At 51.1% G+C, this 16611-nt stretch overlaps 7 protein-coding genes across 7 annotated transcripts; 4 read left to right on the top strand and 3 right to left on the bottom strand.

The window, feature by feature from the left end:
• Positions 1 to 206: 206 nt before the first annotated feature.
• On the bottom strand, positions 207 to 959 carry M431DRAFT_480374 (hypothetical protein; the record flags this gene model as incomplete). The annotated part of the gene is made up of 1 exon (XM_024915858.1): positions 207 to 959. The coding sequence occupies one exon, from the start codon at positions 957 to 959 to the stop codon at positions 207 to 209; it is 753 nt and encodes a 250-aa protein (XP_024776405.1).
• A 2097-nt stretch (positions 960 to 3056) lies between these two features.
• On the top strand, positions 3057 to 3983 carry M431DRAFT_82190 (hypothetical protein; the record flags this gene model as incomplete). The annotated part of the gene is made up of 3 exons (XM_024923130.1): positions 3057 to 3274; positions 3351 to 3410; positions 3476 to 3983. The coding sequence occupies 3 exons, from the start codon at positions 3057 to 3059 to the stop codon at positions 3981 to 3983; spliced, it is 786 nt and encodes a 261-aa protein (XP_024776404.1).
• Positions 3984 to 4162: 179 nt separating this feature from the next.
• Positions 4163 to 5014, top strand: M431DRAFT_385478 (hypothetical protein). The gene has a single exon (XM_024914747.1). The coding sequence runs from the start codon at positions 4341 to 4343 to the stop codon at positions 4911 to 4913; it is 573 nt and encodes a 190-aa protein (XP_024776403.1). The 5' UTR covers positions 4163 to 4340; the 3' UTR covers positions 4914 to 5014.
• Positions 5015 to 6835: 1821 nt separating this feature from the next.
• On the top strand, positions 6836 to 7761 carry M431DRAFT_506482 (hypothetical protein). Its single transcript, XM_024918811.1, has 2 exons — positions 6836 to 7392; positions 7456 to 7761. Exons 1-2 carry the CDS (start codon positions 6956 to 6958, stop codon positions 7514 to 7516), a joined length of 498 nt encoding a protein of 165 aa, XP_024776402.1. The 5' UTR covers positions 6836 to 6955; the 3' UTR covers positions 7517 to 7761.
• Positions 7762 to 8556: 795 nt separating this feature from the next.
• On the bottom strand, positions 8557 to 12685 carry M431DRAFT_3847 (hypothetical protein; the record flags this gene model as incomplete). The annotated part of the gene is made up of 2 exons (XM_024914739.1): positions 8557 to 8740; positions 8832 to 12685. 2 exons carry the CDS (start codon positions 12683 to 12685, stop codon positions 8557 to 8559), a joined length of 4038 nt encoding a protein of 1345 aa, XP_024776401.1.
• Positions 12686 to 13733: 1048 nt separating this feature from the next.
• Positions 13734 to 14281, top strand: M431DRAFT_81254 (hypothetical protein; the record flags this gene model as incomplete). The annotated part of the gene is made up of 4 exons (XM_024923020.1): positions 13734 to 13886; positions 13947 to 13996; positions 14054 to 14127; positions 14199 to 14281. The coding sequence occupies 4 exons, from the start codon at positions 13734 to 13736 to the stop codon at positions 14279 to 14281; spliced, it is 360 nt and encodes a 119-aa protein (XP_024776400.1).
• A 238-nt stretch (positions 14282 to 14519) lies between these two features.
• Positions 14520 to 16106, bottom strand: M431DRAFT_385421 (hypothetical protein). Its single transcript, XM_024914746.1, has 2 exons — positions 15963 to 16106; positions 14520 to 15814 (listed from the first exon to the last, which is right to left on the bottom strand). Exon 2 carries the CDS (start codon positions 15803 to 15805, stop codon positions 14783 to 14785), a length of 1023 nt encoding a protein of 340 aa, XP_024776399.1. The 5' UTR covers positions 15806 to 15814; positions 15963 to 16106; the 3' UTR covers positions 14520 to 14782.
• Between the last annotated feature and the right edge of the window lie 505 nt (positions 16107 to 16611).

Raw genomic sequence — 16611 nt, 5'->3', positions numbered from 1 at the left:
TGCCATTGCCTTGCGCCGTTTATTCCGCTTAGCTGCCCCACGGTCCAGGAATCACTGGAAACGAACGATTGAACAGCCCATTGAGCAAGTAAAAAGACGTAGGCGAGAAAAAAAAAAATTAAAAAATAGTAGAACATGTGCGTTTTACTCTCCACTGTTTTGCGCAGCCCGCAATTGATGCCGCAGCGGCTGGTGTCAGCTCGTGTCTATGGGCTGGCTGTCATGGTTAAGCATGACTGAGAAAAGTTTTTCATCTTGTCCTTCTCCCGTAACCCCCTGATAGTGAGCTCATCTTCCGTTTTACCTTTTTTAATCTTTACAGTGAATTTTGAATTAAATTTTTTGATTTTTTGTGCGTTGATGCTTGTAAGCTTGAAAATGTACCGACTCACAGGGGTCACAGCACTGAGACGGTTGCGATAAGGGGCGCCGCCGTGGCTACCACCTGCTAGGAATGTGCTCGGCGCAACAAGCAAGGTACCAAGTCTGCATAAGGATTGCGAAATGCTAGAAAATGCCACAATGGCAGCCACCGGGTCCTGCCACTGCTCGCGACAGCCAATGGGGCAGCCAATTGGCGGCCGTTGGAGGAGGAGGAGGCGGGCTTGAAGGATCGTCGTCCGGTGTTTTGCGGGCACAGACAGCACAGAAGGGAACTTAACTTGGAGGGAACTTAAACTTGGTCTAACAGGTACGAAGTACCCAGAAAACGGAATCCGAAGGGGAACCGGTACCTGGGCGGACCCCTCGCGCAAAGACCTGCCCAAGAGTGCGATGGGGGTACCGGTACCGCCGCTGCGTGCCAGCTCAAGGCGGTCCCACCAGTGTATGTACCTAGATGGACCTGGCCGGATGCATGTTGGCGGAGGGGCCACGACGGCCGGCGGAGTACGGAGTACGAGCTGGCCTGCAGGGTGCACGGTATCGGATACATGGGACGAGGTACATACTCCGTACATGGCGCATTTGGCAGCGGATGACAAAAATAAGCGAGACGGGACGTGGACGGTACAAGAACGGTTGAAATCTTGCTTGTGATGCTCCCCTCATAAAGAAGATGTCGCCGACAGCGTACATATGACATTTCTCAAAGATGTTGATCTCTGATAATACATCTCTGCAAATACTGTACAGATCTAACAGGTACCCAGTAAAACAGATGTAGATAGATGCCTGCTTTGTCTCGGGCTTTTTCATGCACATTTTGTCCACCGCATTGCTAAGCTAGCTAGTTCCAACAAAAGCTTGCGCACGCCGTTTATAACAACTCCTCCTCCTAACCCCTGTCTGTCCCTTCTTTGGGCCCCGTGCGTCGATCGCCACCAAAAGGCGCCGCCGCAAAATCTCGGAGCAAGCCCATTAGCTCATGTCGGGGCCGTCGAGACAAAAAAGCCCAATGCAAATGCATGCGGCCGGCGACTCGTCACTTTGCGTGGGAACGCGTGCTGCTGCCCATTGGCCTCCACTCGTGCCTGGCAGGTTCCACGATGGCCGGGCTCGAGAAGGATGGAAAGGTACCTCGTCCTGCCGTGGCTTTTGGCGGTGCCTGGGAGGTACAGGTATTAATTCCTCAGCATCCCCGGATACGGGCAGCTGTTGATCTCTGCTTCCATCTCATCTCATCTCGTCTCGTCTCTGGTACTTCTTTCAAGGCACAGCAGCGAGTTTGCAAGCCTTGGTTTCCCATCGTTTGATCCGTTGTCTTGTCTTGCCCTGTGCTGTCCTGCCCTCTCTTGCGTGTACTCGGCGCATCATCGCATCATCGCATCATCGCCAGCACCCCCTTGGCTTTCATCATTCTCTCTCCTGCATCAATCCAATCGCACAACATCCAGCAACAAAAGAAGCCCAAACAGCTGCACCCCAGGCTTACTTTTACAGCGCAGCACCTCTTTTTTCTTTGCTAGCAGCTTCCACCACATCTTGGCTCATAAGCACGTCAGCCCGTCTTACAAGTCCATGCAAGCGAGCCCAGCCCTACAGTACCATTGATCCTTCATCCGAGCTTCAATCTCTCTCTCCCACAAAGCAAGCTCTAGGCCGCCAATCATTCTTTTCCGTGCCCACATTTTCAATCACAGAGGCTTTCATCTTCTGTCAAACGTCAAACCAAGTCCCAGAAAAAAAAACTTAACACAAGCAAACCAGCCCACAAAAACAGAGTCATCGTTGCCTGGTACCATCGCGACATTGTGGAGCCGGGCGTCGACAGTTGTGTCACCGTCTCTGCTGTAAACTTTGCGACTCGTGTCTCCGCTTTCGGCTGTTCTCAATTACTGTGCGCTCCAGTATATTACAGATAATCAACCCGCGACATCGAAAAGGAGTCACACACGCCAGCATTTCTCACCTCTCACCTCTCACTTTTTCTTCTTCTCTTTACTTCACTTCATTTCCATCCTGCGGCTCCGCCTTGCAAATCGACGCGTCCCAACCCAACCAAACTGCAGCTCCGCCTCCATTCGGCAGCACTAGACCGCAATCCCGTGCCACTTACACCAAGGCCATTTTCATCTCACCCTGCTAATCGGTGCCATCTGACCGTTAATACGCCTATATTTGGCCTTTGGACTGCTCCTGTCAACTGAGCATCAAAAGTGGATAGCTTTTATCTGCCCGACGAATCGATCTGCAGCATCCTTCCATCTACCGGATCCTGTCGATCAGCTCGCCCATTTGTCTCCGGTGTGACCGCCATCAATCTGGTTATTACGAGTACACGAGGCACAAGGTCCAGCCCATTTCTCAAGTCACGCATGAGGACAACAGCCTCCTTTTATTCATCTTCATCTTACGAGTACGCGCTCTCCAGCACGACCCGTCGCACACATCCATTTGCCTGCCAATAGGATATAAAGTGGACACAGCGGCTGTTCTGTTACCAACCTGCAGCTACCTCACTTAACCTTGCTTTTGGTTATCTCTCGAGCCTTGGACCGTCCTGGTAGTTCCACACCCTCGTTCCACGAGCTGCCAGGATAACACCTCACCCACGCACCTGGACTTGTCTGGCCTAGGCGCTTTATTAGTTATTAGTCGCTCGACTCCCATTCCAAATGCCTCATCATCAACGTCGAAAGTCCGGACCTTACTCTGCCAACTCATCTACAACAGACGTACGAAAGGCTGTTACCGCCACGCCCACGCAGTACAAGCGACCAGCCATGACACGACGACACACTCCATCCAATGCCCAGAAGCTCGGGCGAGGCAACCGAGAGCACAACAGCGAAGTCTGGGACAATGACGAGCGGGAGAGCTTCCCCCAGTATTGGTATGAAACACGCCTCTTCAATTTGTGGTGCAGCAAAGGGCTTTTTTTTTTTTTTACTGACTCTTGTTTCCTACAGCATGACCTGCGAGAAGCAGTTTGTCCCCTACGACGAGATGTTCTTGTACTGCTCTGATGCGTATGTCAATAATAGACCCCAAACTCTCTACTGATAACCACCGCTGACAATGTTGGATATAATAGATGCCGCCGAGTTGACCAGAATTCGTCTTCGCAGCAGGCCGCCACGGTTCACAGCTACTACGGTGCCGTGCACAACTCCTACGCTCACTATCCTGGAGACAAGTCCGAGCCCCGAGACATTGTGCCGCGCGCCTCACCATCGAGGCCCAGCTCGATGCACTTCAGCAACTCTCCCCCAGCTTCTCCAGGCACCACACTCAACTACCACACCTCTGCCATGTCCGCCTTGCGATCCCTCAACGTGAGGCCGCCAAGCCCTCCATCACCCACGGGCAGCGGTATCTGGCCCTTCAGCCGCAGCTCAGCTACCAGCCCCAACAACTCGTACACGCGACCCTCTACTAGCGGCTTCTTCTCGTCGGCGAGCACCTACGATCTGGGCTATGGCGGCGCCTACTCACACGACACTGCATCTGGAGCCATGGACCGGCCACTGCCCTCGCGAAACCCCGGCAGCAGCTCGCGGCCAAAGAGCATCGAGCTTGTCATCCCCATGCTGTCTCGGTGATTTCGGACGCAGGCATGCGTTGGGGAGGGCATGAGGAGGACGCGGCTGGCTGCAGTCTGTCCACCTCGAACCTCCCTAGCGGCCTCATCCCCCCCCCCCTTGCGGACGGCATGCCGGCTACCAGCAGCTGGGCCACGGCGGCCTATCACCGGACTGTCTGAGGCCCTCGGACTGGGTTGGCGCAGCTTGGCCACCGCTGTGGGGGTGCTCTGGCCGTGTTGGCGCGTGCAGATGTCGTGACGGTGCTGCAACTCAAACCGCGCCTCTCCGCATTTTGCCAGAGCCTAGCCAAACGGCGCATTGACTCGATTGCGGGGTTGCAGGGGTCCTGGTGCCAACGGCAAGGGTTGTCTCAACATGTTACCACCATCAACTGACATGTGGAATGGTCTCGCCTGTCCGTCTGAGCATCCAGCCAGCCCCTTTGCTTATGCTTCCCCCCACGGCTGTCTGGCACACTTGTTCATTGTTTTACTCACTTTTATCCGGGCGTTTTATTCCAGGGAGAAACGAAACAAAAGTTTTGATGTTACCATTCCGCTTCTACCTTTATTATTACTAGTGTTTGTTTGTCACCACCATGGAGGGGGTTATCGGGGCCTTTACCAACTTTGGACGACGGATTGTCCCCCCTCGCACGGCGCTTTTTTCACATCCCCAACCTCTCGAGCTCTCTTATCAGCCGCTCTCACTGTCACCTTGCACCGCATATGTGACTGCATTCCACCAATGCGGGCCCCGGGCGACCGAGGCCATCTGGAGCGTCGCTTCGCTTCGCTTCCGGACTCTTATCTACATTTCTTCTTTTGGGATTTCTTTTCTCTTTTTCTTTTCTCCTTGCGTCTTCTCTCCTCTTATTTCATTAAAGACTTTTTATTGCCTCTTGGCACAAGATTATTACATGTCACATGGATTAGATATAAAGCATGACATGACATAGGTATTTGGATGATGATTCGGCGGCGCTTTTGCATGGATATTTCATATACATTTATTTATTATACTATATACTAAAAGACGGAGAGGCAAAAGGCTGTACTAATTTGCTATGGCTGATGGGATGCATCTCTTGGGGTAGACAGAACCCATGAAACCAATAAGTCAATAAATATCAATTTAATAAAACAACTTGTCAGAAATCCTTTGATCGAATCGAGCAGCCGGATGCAGTGTTCGGCGGTGTTCGGCGCTTATCCTGCCTGTTTTGTACTGTATTTTGTTCACACTGCAGCTGCAACTGGGTACTGCTATTTATATCTGCCTTTCTCCCTTTTATACGTGAATTATGTACACTGAACATTAGAAGTATCGCGGATAAATGATTGTGTTGTGCAGTTACGCGTTCGTACAAACATTAGGAGATACCTAGTACTGAGATGCTACCTTGGGTACATAAGATAGGTATCTGGTAGATAAGGCGGAGATACCAGATAAGGCCTCTAGATAAGGTATCTCGTTGCTGCTTCCGGGTTGCTTATCATGACTGTACGAAGTACTCCCTTACTGCCTTGTCTCACAAACAGTCGTACGAAAACGCTGCGAGCAGCTTTACCCCACAGTTACCCAGATAAGCAAGGAAATGTCTTACCTTGTGTTTCTCTTATCTTTCGTCGACTGCCTACTAGGTAGGTACTGGATGCAAGGTTCGGGTTCCGAAGGGTTCTCTTGCATTTGCATTTGCATTTGCATTTGGTGGTGCCTGGCGGTTAGGTAGGGATTAAGAGAATTAGGGGACCTGCTTTTTTTCGGTTATGGATGGGATGGAGCGGCTCGGAAGGGGGACGTGCCTTATCTACTATTACATGGATACGCGTAGGTGTTTTGTAAGGTATCTTGTCTTTCCTTTGTTGGTCGGGGTGAGATGCTGCGGTTAGAAGAGGTCAGTATCGGTGGTGCTGTTATTGGGTGTTTCGTCGAGAGTATTAGAGTTGATAGGCGGTTTGTTTTCGTTCGGGTTTACCTAGTGTCCCTAATGTTTAGTTTGTTTGCGCAGCTGTGAGACTCTTGTCTGTGAGATAGTTGCCACTCTCTGGGTAGTTGTTTAACAACTTGCCGTGCAACGCAGCACTACCCCCGGAGCCAGGAAACAGGAGATATTCGTGCGGCTACCTGGCGGCGCTGGAGTGCATAATGCAGTGCATGTCACTACGTTTTTGTCCGTATCTTTATTTGTGCATTTCAAAAAAAGGATGTATTCTTTTACCACATCTTAACATGTAAGTGGGCGTATCGTATGCAGCATCGCGACATCTAGAGCTAGCGGCACGGCGTATTATGTCGTGCATCTCTATGCTGTCTGAAACGTTGTGCTCGAGCAACTACCAAGGATTACACAGAAGTTTAATTATAGGTGATGCGAAGAATCGCGTCTCTGGTTGGTCAGAAAATTGAAATGTGTGACGAGGTGGCGGAAGAGTCGTATGGAGAGGTGTTATTTCTCTTTTTGTTTCGTGTGACTTTTTTGGTCTGGTGAGCTGTGAATTTGGTGTGGAGTGTCATGTGTTGCACAACATGATTACGTGTATTACTATATATCATATTCCAAAAACAGTACTGATGCCGTTTAAGTGTTTACTGGATTCAAAACGGTTGGAATATAAGGTACCATTGCAACACATACATAGTACGTTGCAAATACATCCATAACCACACGCAGTCCTGCTGCGGGAGGCCAACAACCCCACAATCATTTGACAGCTTATTCGTTACTGAGAATATTGAATGGCATTTTCTACTGTAAGTTAATATATATCATAAATTAGAAGGATTCCACCATGAGCAGAATTCGCAGTAGGGTGGTTGACTTGTAATACAGTCAATACAGTATAACAGAACGTAGCATTCCCTGTTCCCGAGACAGCCCTTATTGGATGATTGAAGAATTATATATACCAGAGGGAATGCGATCAAGCTCCATATTATTGTTAAACTCGTGAATCATCTTTCCTTACCCCTGTGTAACCCTTTCCATCATGTCATTGCTCGCCGTCATTCCCGGTCATGGAGATGATGAATTATGCGTGGGGCAGATCTATATACTGTCCATTCTCTACACTAATGAAGTCCTGACTGCTGTTGATTACCAGGATCTGAAACTAAGGCCATTCGACAATAGTCGCAATCAGATGTGGCGACTTGATCCACATGTTGAGAACAGACAGACATTCGCCAATGTCGAAACCGGCCACTCTCTTGGCGTAAACCGGACGCATGGCTACTTCTGTTGTAAATGGGACAGCTATGGCCCAGGAGAGCAGTTTACATTCGTCCCTCAGAAAACTGGTGGCTATCGCGTGTATAATCATAATGGCAACCGGCCAGCATTAGTCACACGGCAAGAGAACGAGGATTTCCTCCGAACTACGACTCTTGGAAATGCTTTTGTAACGATTGGTGTTCACTGTGCTGAGTAAGTTGCTATGATATAACGTGGTTTATAGAACATGTAGCAACAAATGCTCACTCGATTTAGAGACACAATATTATATGGTTCAGAAAGAAACATATTGTCGCAACCTTATCCCACCAATTAGTACTTGCAACCACCTAGTGGATAGCAAAAGGGCTGCTGGCTTTTTGTAACAAGGAGAAGTGGCTCTAGAATTGTCCATCTAGGACGATGGAAGCAGAGGAAGAGATCACCATTGCGGCACCATGTTCTTTGTTTGTTATTGCGATAGCACTCCCGTCTATGCAAACAGCTGCCGTGGCCTTTCGATTAAGAGATCAATATCGTAAAGAGCCGCCGATATGTCATCTATAACCTACGAGTGAATCTATAGCGAGTTGATTCCAGGTCTTTATCCTCTTACGCTTGATCTACTCGACATTTATGTGCATGATACGAAGTTGAAGATCCATAAGCGGTGCTCTCAGGAACTGACCAATATGAAGCCCTTCTTCAAACATCCTTAGACATATCGTCCACCACATCACGACAGATCAAATTTGTTACAACAGCCGCATCTTCGTAAACTCATCATCACAGATTCCATACAAACCCTCGATATACAAACTCTATACCCCCGACATCATTTCAGTCACATTGCAGCTTCAAACAATTGCCATCATTTCCTAGTTTCATTTCCCCTACACTACCCACTCCACTCACTTCACTTCACTTCACTTCTTTTCTTGTAAAAATATCTCAAAACACAAACAACACCCCAGTAGCATAAATTCCAACTCCATACAACGCAGGCAAAGCACCCGTTTTTATTTCCGCCTCATTCGCGCGCTCTTCCCTCCCCCTTTTTCCTTGCAAGTCCCATGCCATGCCAAGATACGTAATGTAACAGCTCAAGATAAACAAAGCACAGCCTGGACGAAGACATCATATATGGCATAATAGCTAGTCTCTCAGAAAAAAAAGAAAAAAAAGCAAGGGCATCATAAGCCTCATTCGGCTGTAAGTCGTCACCAAAAAAAATAAAGACGCATCGACGTGGCCGCCATCTTTGCGCCACTACCCTTTTCCCTCCTTAAAAATAGCACTCACTCACTCCTTTATGACATGACGTAAAGATAAAGGAAAAAGAATCATTACAACCATCCTGAAACAAAAACTTGTTTTTTACATCCCGTCTATAGGTCTTGAGCTGGCCATTTCTCCGTACCGGCCTCGGTGCTTTGTCGTGTCGTATGCCTGGAGCACGCGCGTCTGGCTCTCGTCGGCCTGCGAAAAGGCATAGCCACGCTGCTTACGCATACGCTGCACCTGCCGAACCTTGCGGATAGCTTTCTGAAATTGCTCCATCCTGTTTAATACAAGTTAGCCGCCGCAGCTCTATCATGTCGAGTTTCAAGATTGCTAGATTAAAGGGACACGGGGGCGGCTGTGCTACATACCTAGGCCGGTAGTCCTGAATATTGTACTTTTGAATCTCCTGAATGTGGTGGTACGTCTGCGGCCGGTACATTCGCTTGGCGTATTTCCAGGCAATGTCTCGTGACAGACACAGCAACGCAAGGACAAAGGTTTGAAGCCAGAAGACCGGGCTGCTGTACAGCTTGGGAATGACGCCATGGTATTCGGTTGAAATGTTGATCTTGGGTGCGACGGTACCGTAAACGGCAATAAACACCCACCAGATGACCATGCTGCCGGGGATGGCCATCACATGGTACTTGGTCCAGTTGTTGGTTACCAGCGCTGCCTTGCCTAGGACAGTGAGGAGCACAGCTCCGTACAGAGCAGTTCCCCAGACCCAATGTCCGTCAGTCTGGCCTTGGCCGTCAATGACATCGCTGTACCAGATGAGCTCAGCAAAAATGTAGAGGACGATGGAGTGGTAGATGGCGTTGGCAATCCACTGCGCAAACACCTTTAGCTTGAACGCGGAATTCTGCTGGCCCATCATGTAGAGCTGAGGGTAGCGATCGAGTAAACGAGCAGAGATGAACTGGTCAAGGATACCAATGGCGAGCGGCGGAAGAACTGTGTAAAAGACGTTGTAGAAGGACAAGGTCCAAGATTCGTAAATGACCTGGCCGGAAAAGACATTCTGGAACGTGTACCAAAACTGCGTCAAATACAAAGCAATGTTCTTGTAAAAAGAAAAGAGAATCGTCTTGCTCACTCGCTGGTAGCTCCATGCGCCGTGGACAAGCAGCAGCTTCCGTAGATACCTAAACTGGGCAATGGCCACATCGGCACTTCGAGCAGCCTGCAGACCCTCAACACCGCTGATACCAACACCAATGTGCGCCGCCTGGATCATGGAAACGTCGTTTGCTCCATCGCCGATGGCGAGAAGAATCGATTGCTTCTGGTATTTCTTGACCAGCTTGACGACCAGAGCCTTTTGCAGGGGTGACACACGACAGCAGATGACGGCCTTGCACATGATGGCGAGGTCGAGGAACAGCTTTTCCAGATCCTTTTCGAGGGCATACGTGAGAGACTTTCCGTCAATGACCAGCGCCAGCGATTCCATTTCGATAGTACCGTCGCCTTGCGTCCTGATGGCATCAATCTTCTTCTGGATGTTGTCGCGAGTTGCGGCTGCCGATTCCTCGTTGACGATCAAAAGCATCATGTCCTCGCTGAGAAGCTTGCAACTCATACCAATGTTGATGGCCGTCTCCTGTCGATCTCCGGTCAGAACCCAGACTTTGATGTTGGCCTGCTGCAGGGTGTGAATGGTCTCCGGCACGCCATCTTGGAGGCGATCCTCGATAGCAGTGGCACCAAGAAGGTAAAAGTCATGTTCAATAATCTCAGCAGCCTTGTCCAGCTCATCCGCTCGATTGCCGCCAACAGTCGTTGCCGCAGTATCAAAGATCTGGCGCCACTCGTGGTACTCTTGTTCCGGCACTTCACGCATAGCCAAGCAGAGCGTTCGCAGACCCTCCGATGCGTATTCCTCGAGGTGACGCAGAGTGACTTCGACATGGGGGTTTTGGTCGTTGAGGCGTTCCAGGATGACGGTATCGGCACCCTTGCAGTAGACACGAATCTTTCCGTCTGGGCAGCGAAAGATGGCAGACATGCGCTTACGGGTTGAGTTGAATTCGCAGACGGCCAACAGTTCGTATTCCATTTCTCGACCATTGGCTTCGATGATGACGGATTTCGGCTTTCGTGCAGTGAACCTGTAGCCCATGGTGACAGCTCCAGCCACAAGGGCACCTTCGTCGGGGGAGGCAGCTTGATATTTAATTTGGCCTTTTTCGTCCATCTCAGGGATAACCGTGTGGCAGGTAGCAAGAAGCGCTAGGAAATGGTCAATCATCCCCGCAGTCTGATGTCCTTGGGTCAAGTTGGCCTGGAGCGCCTTGAAGTCGTAAATGGCTGCCTCTTCGTCGTCCACGCCCGTCGCTCGGCGGTCCTCGGGAACCTCTTCGGCATACATAATGCCGCCAATAGAGCATTGCTTGAATTCCATCATGTTGCAAGTAAGCGTACCAGTCTTGTCCGAGAATACGTACTCGACCATGCCGAGTTCTTCGACCAAGCTAGATGTTCGGCAGGTGGCTGGGGTATCAGTCTTGTCGTAGTACATGTCGAGATCGTCGTTGATGAGGATTCCATGCCAATACTTGACCAGCTCCACCGTGACGAAGAGAGAGATTGGCACCAAGGCAGAGAAAAGCACCCAGTACGTAACCATGTCTTTGAAAAACGTCGAGGCTGCGGTTCCAGCGCTGTCGATTTTGTCCAGATAGAGATACGAAAGCGAGTCGCCAGTAGCGCCGCGCATCACCAAGTCTCCCACGGTACTGATGACGCTAAGCACCAGCAGCATGCCGACCAACATGAGCACGAGCCAGTTGAGCTGCCTTTCGACCTTGGTTCGCTTGATTGGCGTCGCGGTGGCGTTTCGCATCAGCTTGGTCTCGTGGCCCGTGAAAACAACGATGCCGTGGATCCAGGGGGTGTTTCTCAGAGTGGCACCTCGAAGGAGCAGCTGCTCGGGATTCAGGGCCAGCTCCTTTTCTCCTCCACCAGCTTGCATGATCAATGTTGCTTCGTACGTGTACAGGCTGCTGTTGGGCTGTTCCGACTTGATGCGACCACCCAGTCGGCTCACTTCGCTAGGGGAAACCAAGGTAGACGTCTCTGGAAGGGCTTGCTTAATCTTCAAGTTGGTCTCGCCATCCAAGTTTGCTGTTTCGATATAACAGAGACCCTCGGGCTCGGAACTTGCCAAAAGAACCAGATCGGCTGGAAACGGCTCCTCAGATTCGACCCTGACCACATCGCCCACCGCTACAGCATTCCATTTCGTGTCCGTGAAACTTGAGCCCCGTAAAACTCGCGCCGTGGAAGTGTTGAGAGCATTGTCTGCAACTCTTCTCCGGTAATCCTCCACCAATTCCTTACCAGCGGAAACCAAAAGCACAACAGCCAGGGGTCCAATCGTCGTATACCTGTTCGTGGGTGACAATCCAGGGATCTGCTGCAGGGCGGCCGTAAACAGGAAGAAGATGTTGGCAACTTTGGAGAACTGCTCAAAGAGGAACTTGGGGAGAAAGGTGACGACGTTGTACTTGGCCGTCGAGATGTGGTTGCCGGCGTACTTGTTGGCGGCATTGGCGGGGGGGTTGTTGAGGTGGATGATTCTTGGTCCCAGGCTCGCGGGATCTGGCTTACCCCTGCCAAAGCCGAACTTGAAGTTGCCCGACTTCTTGGCCTTGGGCTGCTGCTGTTGCTGCGACCCGCCTCGATCGAGTCCCGGCTCGGTCAAGGGCAGGTCCATCTCCGAATAGCCCTGGCCCATGCCCAGCCTGTGCTTCAGCTTGCCAAAGAAGCCTCCTCCCAGAGTCAGCACGCTGTTCCGGGTTCTCGCATTGTCTCTAGCAGCTGACGATGGCCCCGCACCAGGAGCGCCGCCATGCTGGTAATACATCTCGTCCTCGTCGAAGTCATCGGCATAGCGCGGGTAGTTGTCAAGGTCCGAGGACTGGCTGAATTGATGGTTGTGATAGGGCCCCGACCGCTCTGAGGGCTGCGCCATCTGCGCTCCGCCAGAGCGACCCGGGGGAGGATATGAGGGCTCGGCGCCGACAAAATCATCGTAGGACACCGACGGTCGGCTCGACGGATCCTGATCGTGCTCGTACGCCCGTGCCAGATCGTCGTCGTTCAAGGCCGACCGCTGCCCCGCGCTGTATACGGGCTGCTCGTTGTCCAGGTCGAGCAGCAGGTCGTCGTTATTCGAGGGCCCGCCATGGCCTCCTATGGGGCGTCGTCCAGCCATGCCGGAGGACAAGTGATGGTTAGGCGATCGAGATGTCGGAAAGGCAACGCATGCGGGATCGACGGCGGGTTTTGTTGATTCGTGGTGGTTATTGTTGTTGTTTGTTTCTGAAAACTGGCGGGCGTGGTGGCTGCACTTCGTATTCAAGGCTCGCAAAAGCAAGCTCGAAATCGGGTTGACACCTGGTCCCGCGATATCGATAGGGTATGGTAGGGTCTGCTCTGGCTCCGTAAGACCGCTGATGTGTTCCGTTGAAGGTTCCCCTGCACAGCCTCGTTTCGGCGCGCAACCCGCTATTTCAACACGCTGTAGCGGCACGCTTGTTCGAGGCTCAGGGCGGTACGTCAGCACTGGCAGTGATTGGCCTCACAGCGGCAGCAAGTTAGAGGCGCAGTTGAGGGCCAAAGAGGATCCCAGAGCTCAACTCAGCAGTTCTTTTGCCCGGGAGCTGACAGAGTACATGTAATAATAGCAATTGAGCACGGATCAACGTCTAATCTAACAGCCTCTGTCTCCTCGCTCCCCCTCCCTGGGATTTCTGATACGAGACGTCTGATGCTGAAAGGGGGCCGTCCAGTGTTAATTGCTGCTGCAGCGCCTGTTTTGCGAGGCTACAGGCGCCTGAGAAGAACATTAGCGGGCCCACGTTCCAGCTCGGGTTCCCCTGAGCGCGGTCCCCTTTGCGACAAGTCCCCCTCCACCGCATTTGCACCGGCGAGGTACCTTGCTGAATGCCAGAGCTAAATTGAGGATACTTTGCAACGGTCGGTTTCGTCACCCTTGGAATTCAAACAGTGCCGCAGCGGCGACTTGTACGGAGTACCGAGTACAGGAAAGCTGCCGTTTGGTCTCAGCCTTGCCACCGGCATCAAACAATCAAAGCCCGACATCATCTCATCAAACATCAAGTTGAACCCACAAGGCTGCCCCACCGTTCACTGCATTGCATCCCGAGGGTTGAAAGAAGAGTGCGAGTAAAAGCGCTGAACAATAGTCATCATCACATCAGCTATACATTCTCTTTGACAGACCGGATACCAACAACACCATGGTCTGTGGCAAATGTGTGAAGCTCCAAAAGAGCACAAAGCTCGCGACCCCAGAGGTGAAGAAAAAGAGCGAGATGTACTATGGATCGCCAGCCAGCACAAAGGCGAGCGGCTCCAAATCAGCCACTCTAGGTAATACCGGAGTGTCCAAGGTAACGAAGGCCTTGCTTTGGTTTCACTCTTTACATAGAAAGATTGCTAACGAATCTCAGAGTAAGCTGCTATCAAAGGCAGCGAAGAATCCATACGCACAGTACTCAAGGTATGCGCAAAATCCTGGATCCATCAGTATGCGCCTCGACTGACAACGGGTTAATAGTTCATGTACCAAATGCAAAACCAAAATCACACAAGGCCACTCTTATTGCCCAAAATGCGCCTACCAAACCGACTGTAAGTCACTCAATACTGCTTCTACATTCATACCATCTACGTGTATCCAGGCTCACATTACCACTCAATAGCCTGTCCTATGTGTGGAAAGCCAAACAAAAAGTCCACCTCAAAAGCGCCAACAGTTGATGCCTACAAAAACACGTTGAAATAAAGCATCGCCTATCATAGATGGCAAGGTATTAAGCCGTCTCCTTGACGCAGGAACCAAGGTCCAGCACGTCACATTCAAACGAGAACATTCCGAAGAGCGGTGAGCAAATCTCACTCAAACGCTTATGCGCGCGCTCGTATCGCCCCAAGCGACAGTCCTGTTTCTGTATGTGTATCGGTATCGTCCAAACATTCGCTCTTTAGACCCATCCAATTCCGACATTGCAGAAGAAATGAGTTTGAGATGGCTACGTGGTAGCTCGAAAGAAGATGTGCGGCAAGGCTGGACTCAATAGAAACTTCGCTTCAAGAGAGTATCTACTGATACTCCTGTAGATAAATCAATACAGCTACCTACTGATATACCCAACATTCAATAGCCGTGTCCTACATAACCGGTAGGAAAAAGACGTAATGACAGCTCAGCCAAATCATAATCCATAGATTTTCTCTACAAGTTTTTTTTTTCTTTCTCGCTCAATGCAGTCGAACATTCCCACCTTTACAGCTTGGGAGCGCTGTTCACCTTGGTCAGCCATTTCCCAATGTGCTCATTGATATCAGGTCCAGCCTGCGTCAACGCCCAGTGGGTAGCATCGACCTCCGCCCGGGTCAGATCAGCAAAAGCTGCGTCCATGCCCTGAGACATGGCCGGCGGCAGAGCATCATCGTGAGTCGCCCCAATGAAGAGCGCGGGCTGCTCGAACGTGTTGGGGCGCGCCTCCTCGCCCAGCGCAATCTCCTCGTTGGCGTTGATCTCGCGTGTTCGGTACCAGTTGAGCGGGCCACGCAGCTCGGGGGCCTTTTGCAGCGAGTACTGCTCGACGTAGAACTCCAGCTCGTCGGCGTCCAGCAGACGGGGTTGCTGGACCTTGTCCAGCAACTCGAAGATGACGCCGTGCTCCATGGTCATGCCGTATTCTCCGTTGGGGGTCTGGCCGAGGAACACGGCCTTGAAGAACTGTCGTAGCTTGTCCTTGCCGGTGACGTGGGCCTCTACGTCAGGGCCCCCCAGCTGTAGCTGGTACTTGAAGTTTTGCAGATGTCCCGCGGCGATGATGGCCTCGAGGGGAATGTACTCTTTGCTCAGGGGCAGCAGAGGAGTGCAGATTGAGAAGACGGCCTTGATCAGCTTGGGATAGTAGTAGGCCGTTCGCCAGACCAGCGCACCGCCCCAGTCGTGGCCACCCAGAACGATCTGGCCATCCTGGCCGACGAATTGGCGAGCCAGCTCGGCGACATCGTCAGAGACGCTCTTGAAGCTGTACGCTTTGGGGTCCTGGGGAGCGTCGGTGCCGGCGTAGCCAATCATGTTGGGCGCAACGACCTGGTAGCCCAGGGACATCAAGTAGGGGATCTGATGGCGCCATCCGAAGGCGAGATCGGGCCAGCCGTGAACAAGGAAAATGGTATCGACCTTGGCGCCTTCGGGCTCACCGAGGATGTAGGAGTATGTCTTGCCGCGGACCTGCTTGGACTCCCACTTGACTCGAGGGTCATTGGGCTTCAGTTTGCTGGTGTCCATCTTGATATACTTGCGGGGCCGCATGGTTAGAATTAGAGTTGTATAAAGTAGAAATAGAGTTATAAAGAGTAAAATTAAAGTTGTAGAAAGTTGAAGAAAAAGAAAAGGGTTGTATAGAGATGAATTGATGTAGTATTGCGGAACAGACAAAACGTACCTCGGCGTTCCTGGACTCAATGAGGGGCTCCGGTGCTACAACGCCTCTCGACTTACACGCTTAGCGGCTACCTAATACTTGAGCTTAACGCAATGGAAGCTAATACAACTACCTGTTCAGACAACAGAAAGCATTGATTCTATCCATACGTAATAAACGGCACGACCAACCGCAATATATATGCTTCACTTGGAATATTGTGTCACAACCAAAACAAGCAGCAAACATCCCCCCACCAGCAGCCTCGGTCAGCGGTCATGGCCGATCACCAGCGGGGCCCCTCTAAAAGGGATGAATTAATTACTTCATATTGTAACACAGGTAATCAAAACAGGGGGACAAACACCAGAGTAACACACCTGACGCAATCAATTTGCGTTATTCTGTGTATCATGAAGCTGTTGGATGTTGGTATCCGTCTTGTGAAGTTGTGTAAACTTGCATGTTGCATGTACGCTTACCATGCCTCAAAGGAGTAATTGCTTACCCGCACCGTCTCATTTGCTTACCGTACCTGTGGCATTTACCTACTAGATGGAGATCCGAAAATCATTACGGATATCTAAGCCTATTTGAGACACTTCCGTGCGATATTCTGACACGACTGCATCCACAAGGAGTAACCGAAGACTCTGCGGATATACACAAA

This window comes from Trichoderma harzianum (genome assembly GCF_003025095.1).
Source record: "Trichoderma harzianum CBS 226.95 unplaced genomic scaffold M431scaffold_4, whole genome shotgun sequence".
NCBI lineage: Eukaryota > Fungi > Ascomycota > Sordariomycetes > Hypocreales > Hypocreaceae > Trichoderma > Trichoderma harzianum.
This window is presented reverse-complemented; position numbering and strand designations above follow the sequence as displayed.

What these genes read in the sequence shown, in the direction of transcription:
- M431DRAFT_506482 (XM_024918811.1), top strand. Translation starts at nt 6,956, where the DNA reads ATGTCATTGCTCGCCGTCATTCCCGGTCATGGAGATGATGAATTATGC. An exon ending in ATTGGTGTTCACTGTGCTGA is followed by an intron (nt 7,393 to 7,455) that starts GTAAGTTGCTAT and finishes CACTCGATTTAG; the next exon opens with AGACACAATATTATATGGTT.
- M431DRAFT_385478 (XM_024914747.1), top strand. Translation starts at nt 4,341, where the DNA reads ATGTTACCACCATCAACTGACATGTGGAATGGTCTCGCCTGTCCGTCT.
- M431DRAFT_385421 (XM_024914746.1), bottom strand. Translation starts at nt 15,805, where the DNA reads ATGGACACCAGCAAACTGAAGCCCAATGACCCTCGAGTCAAGTGGGAG.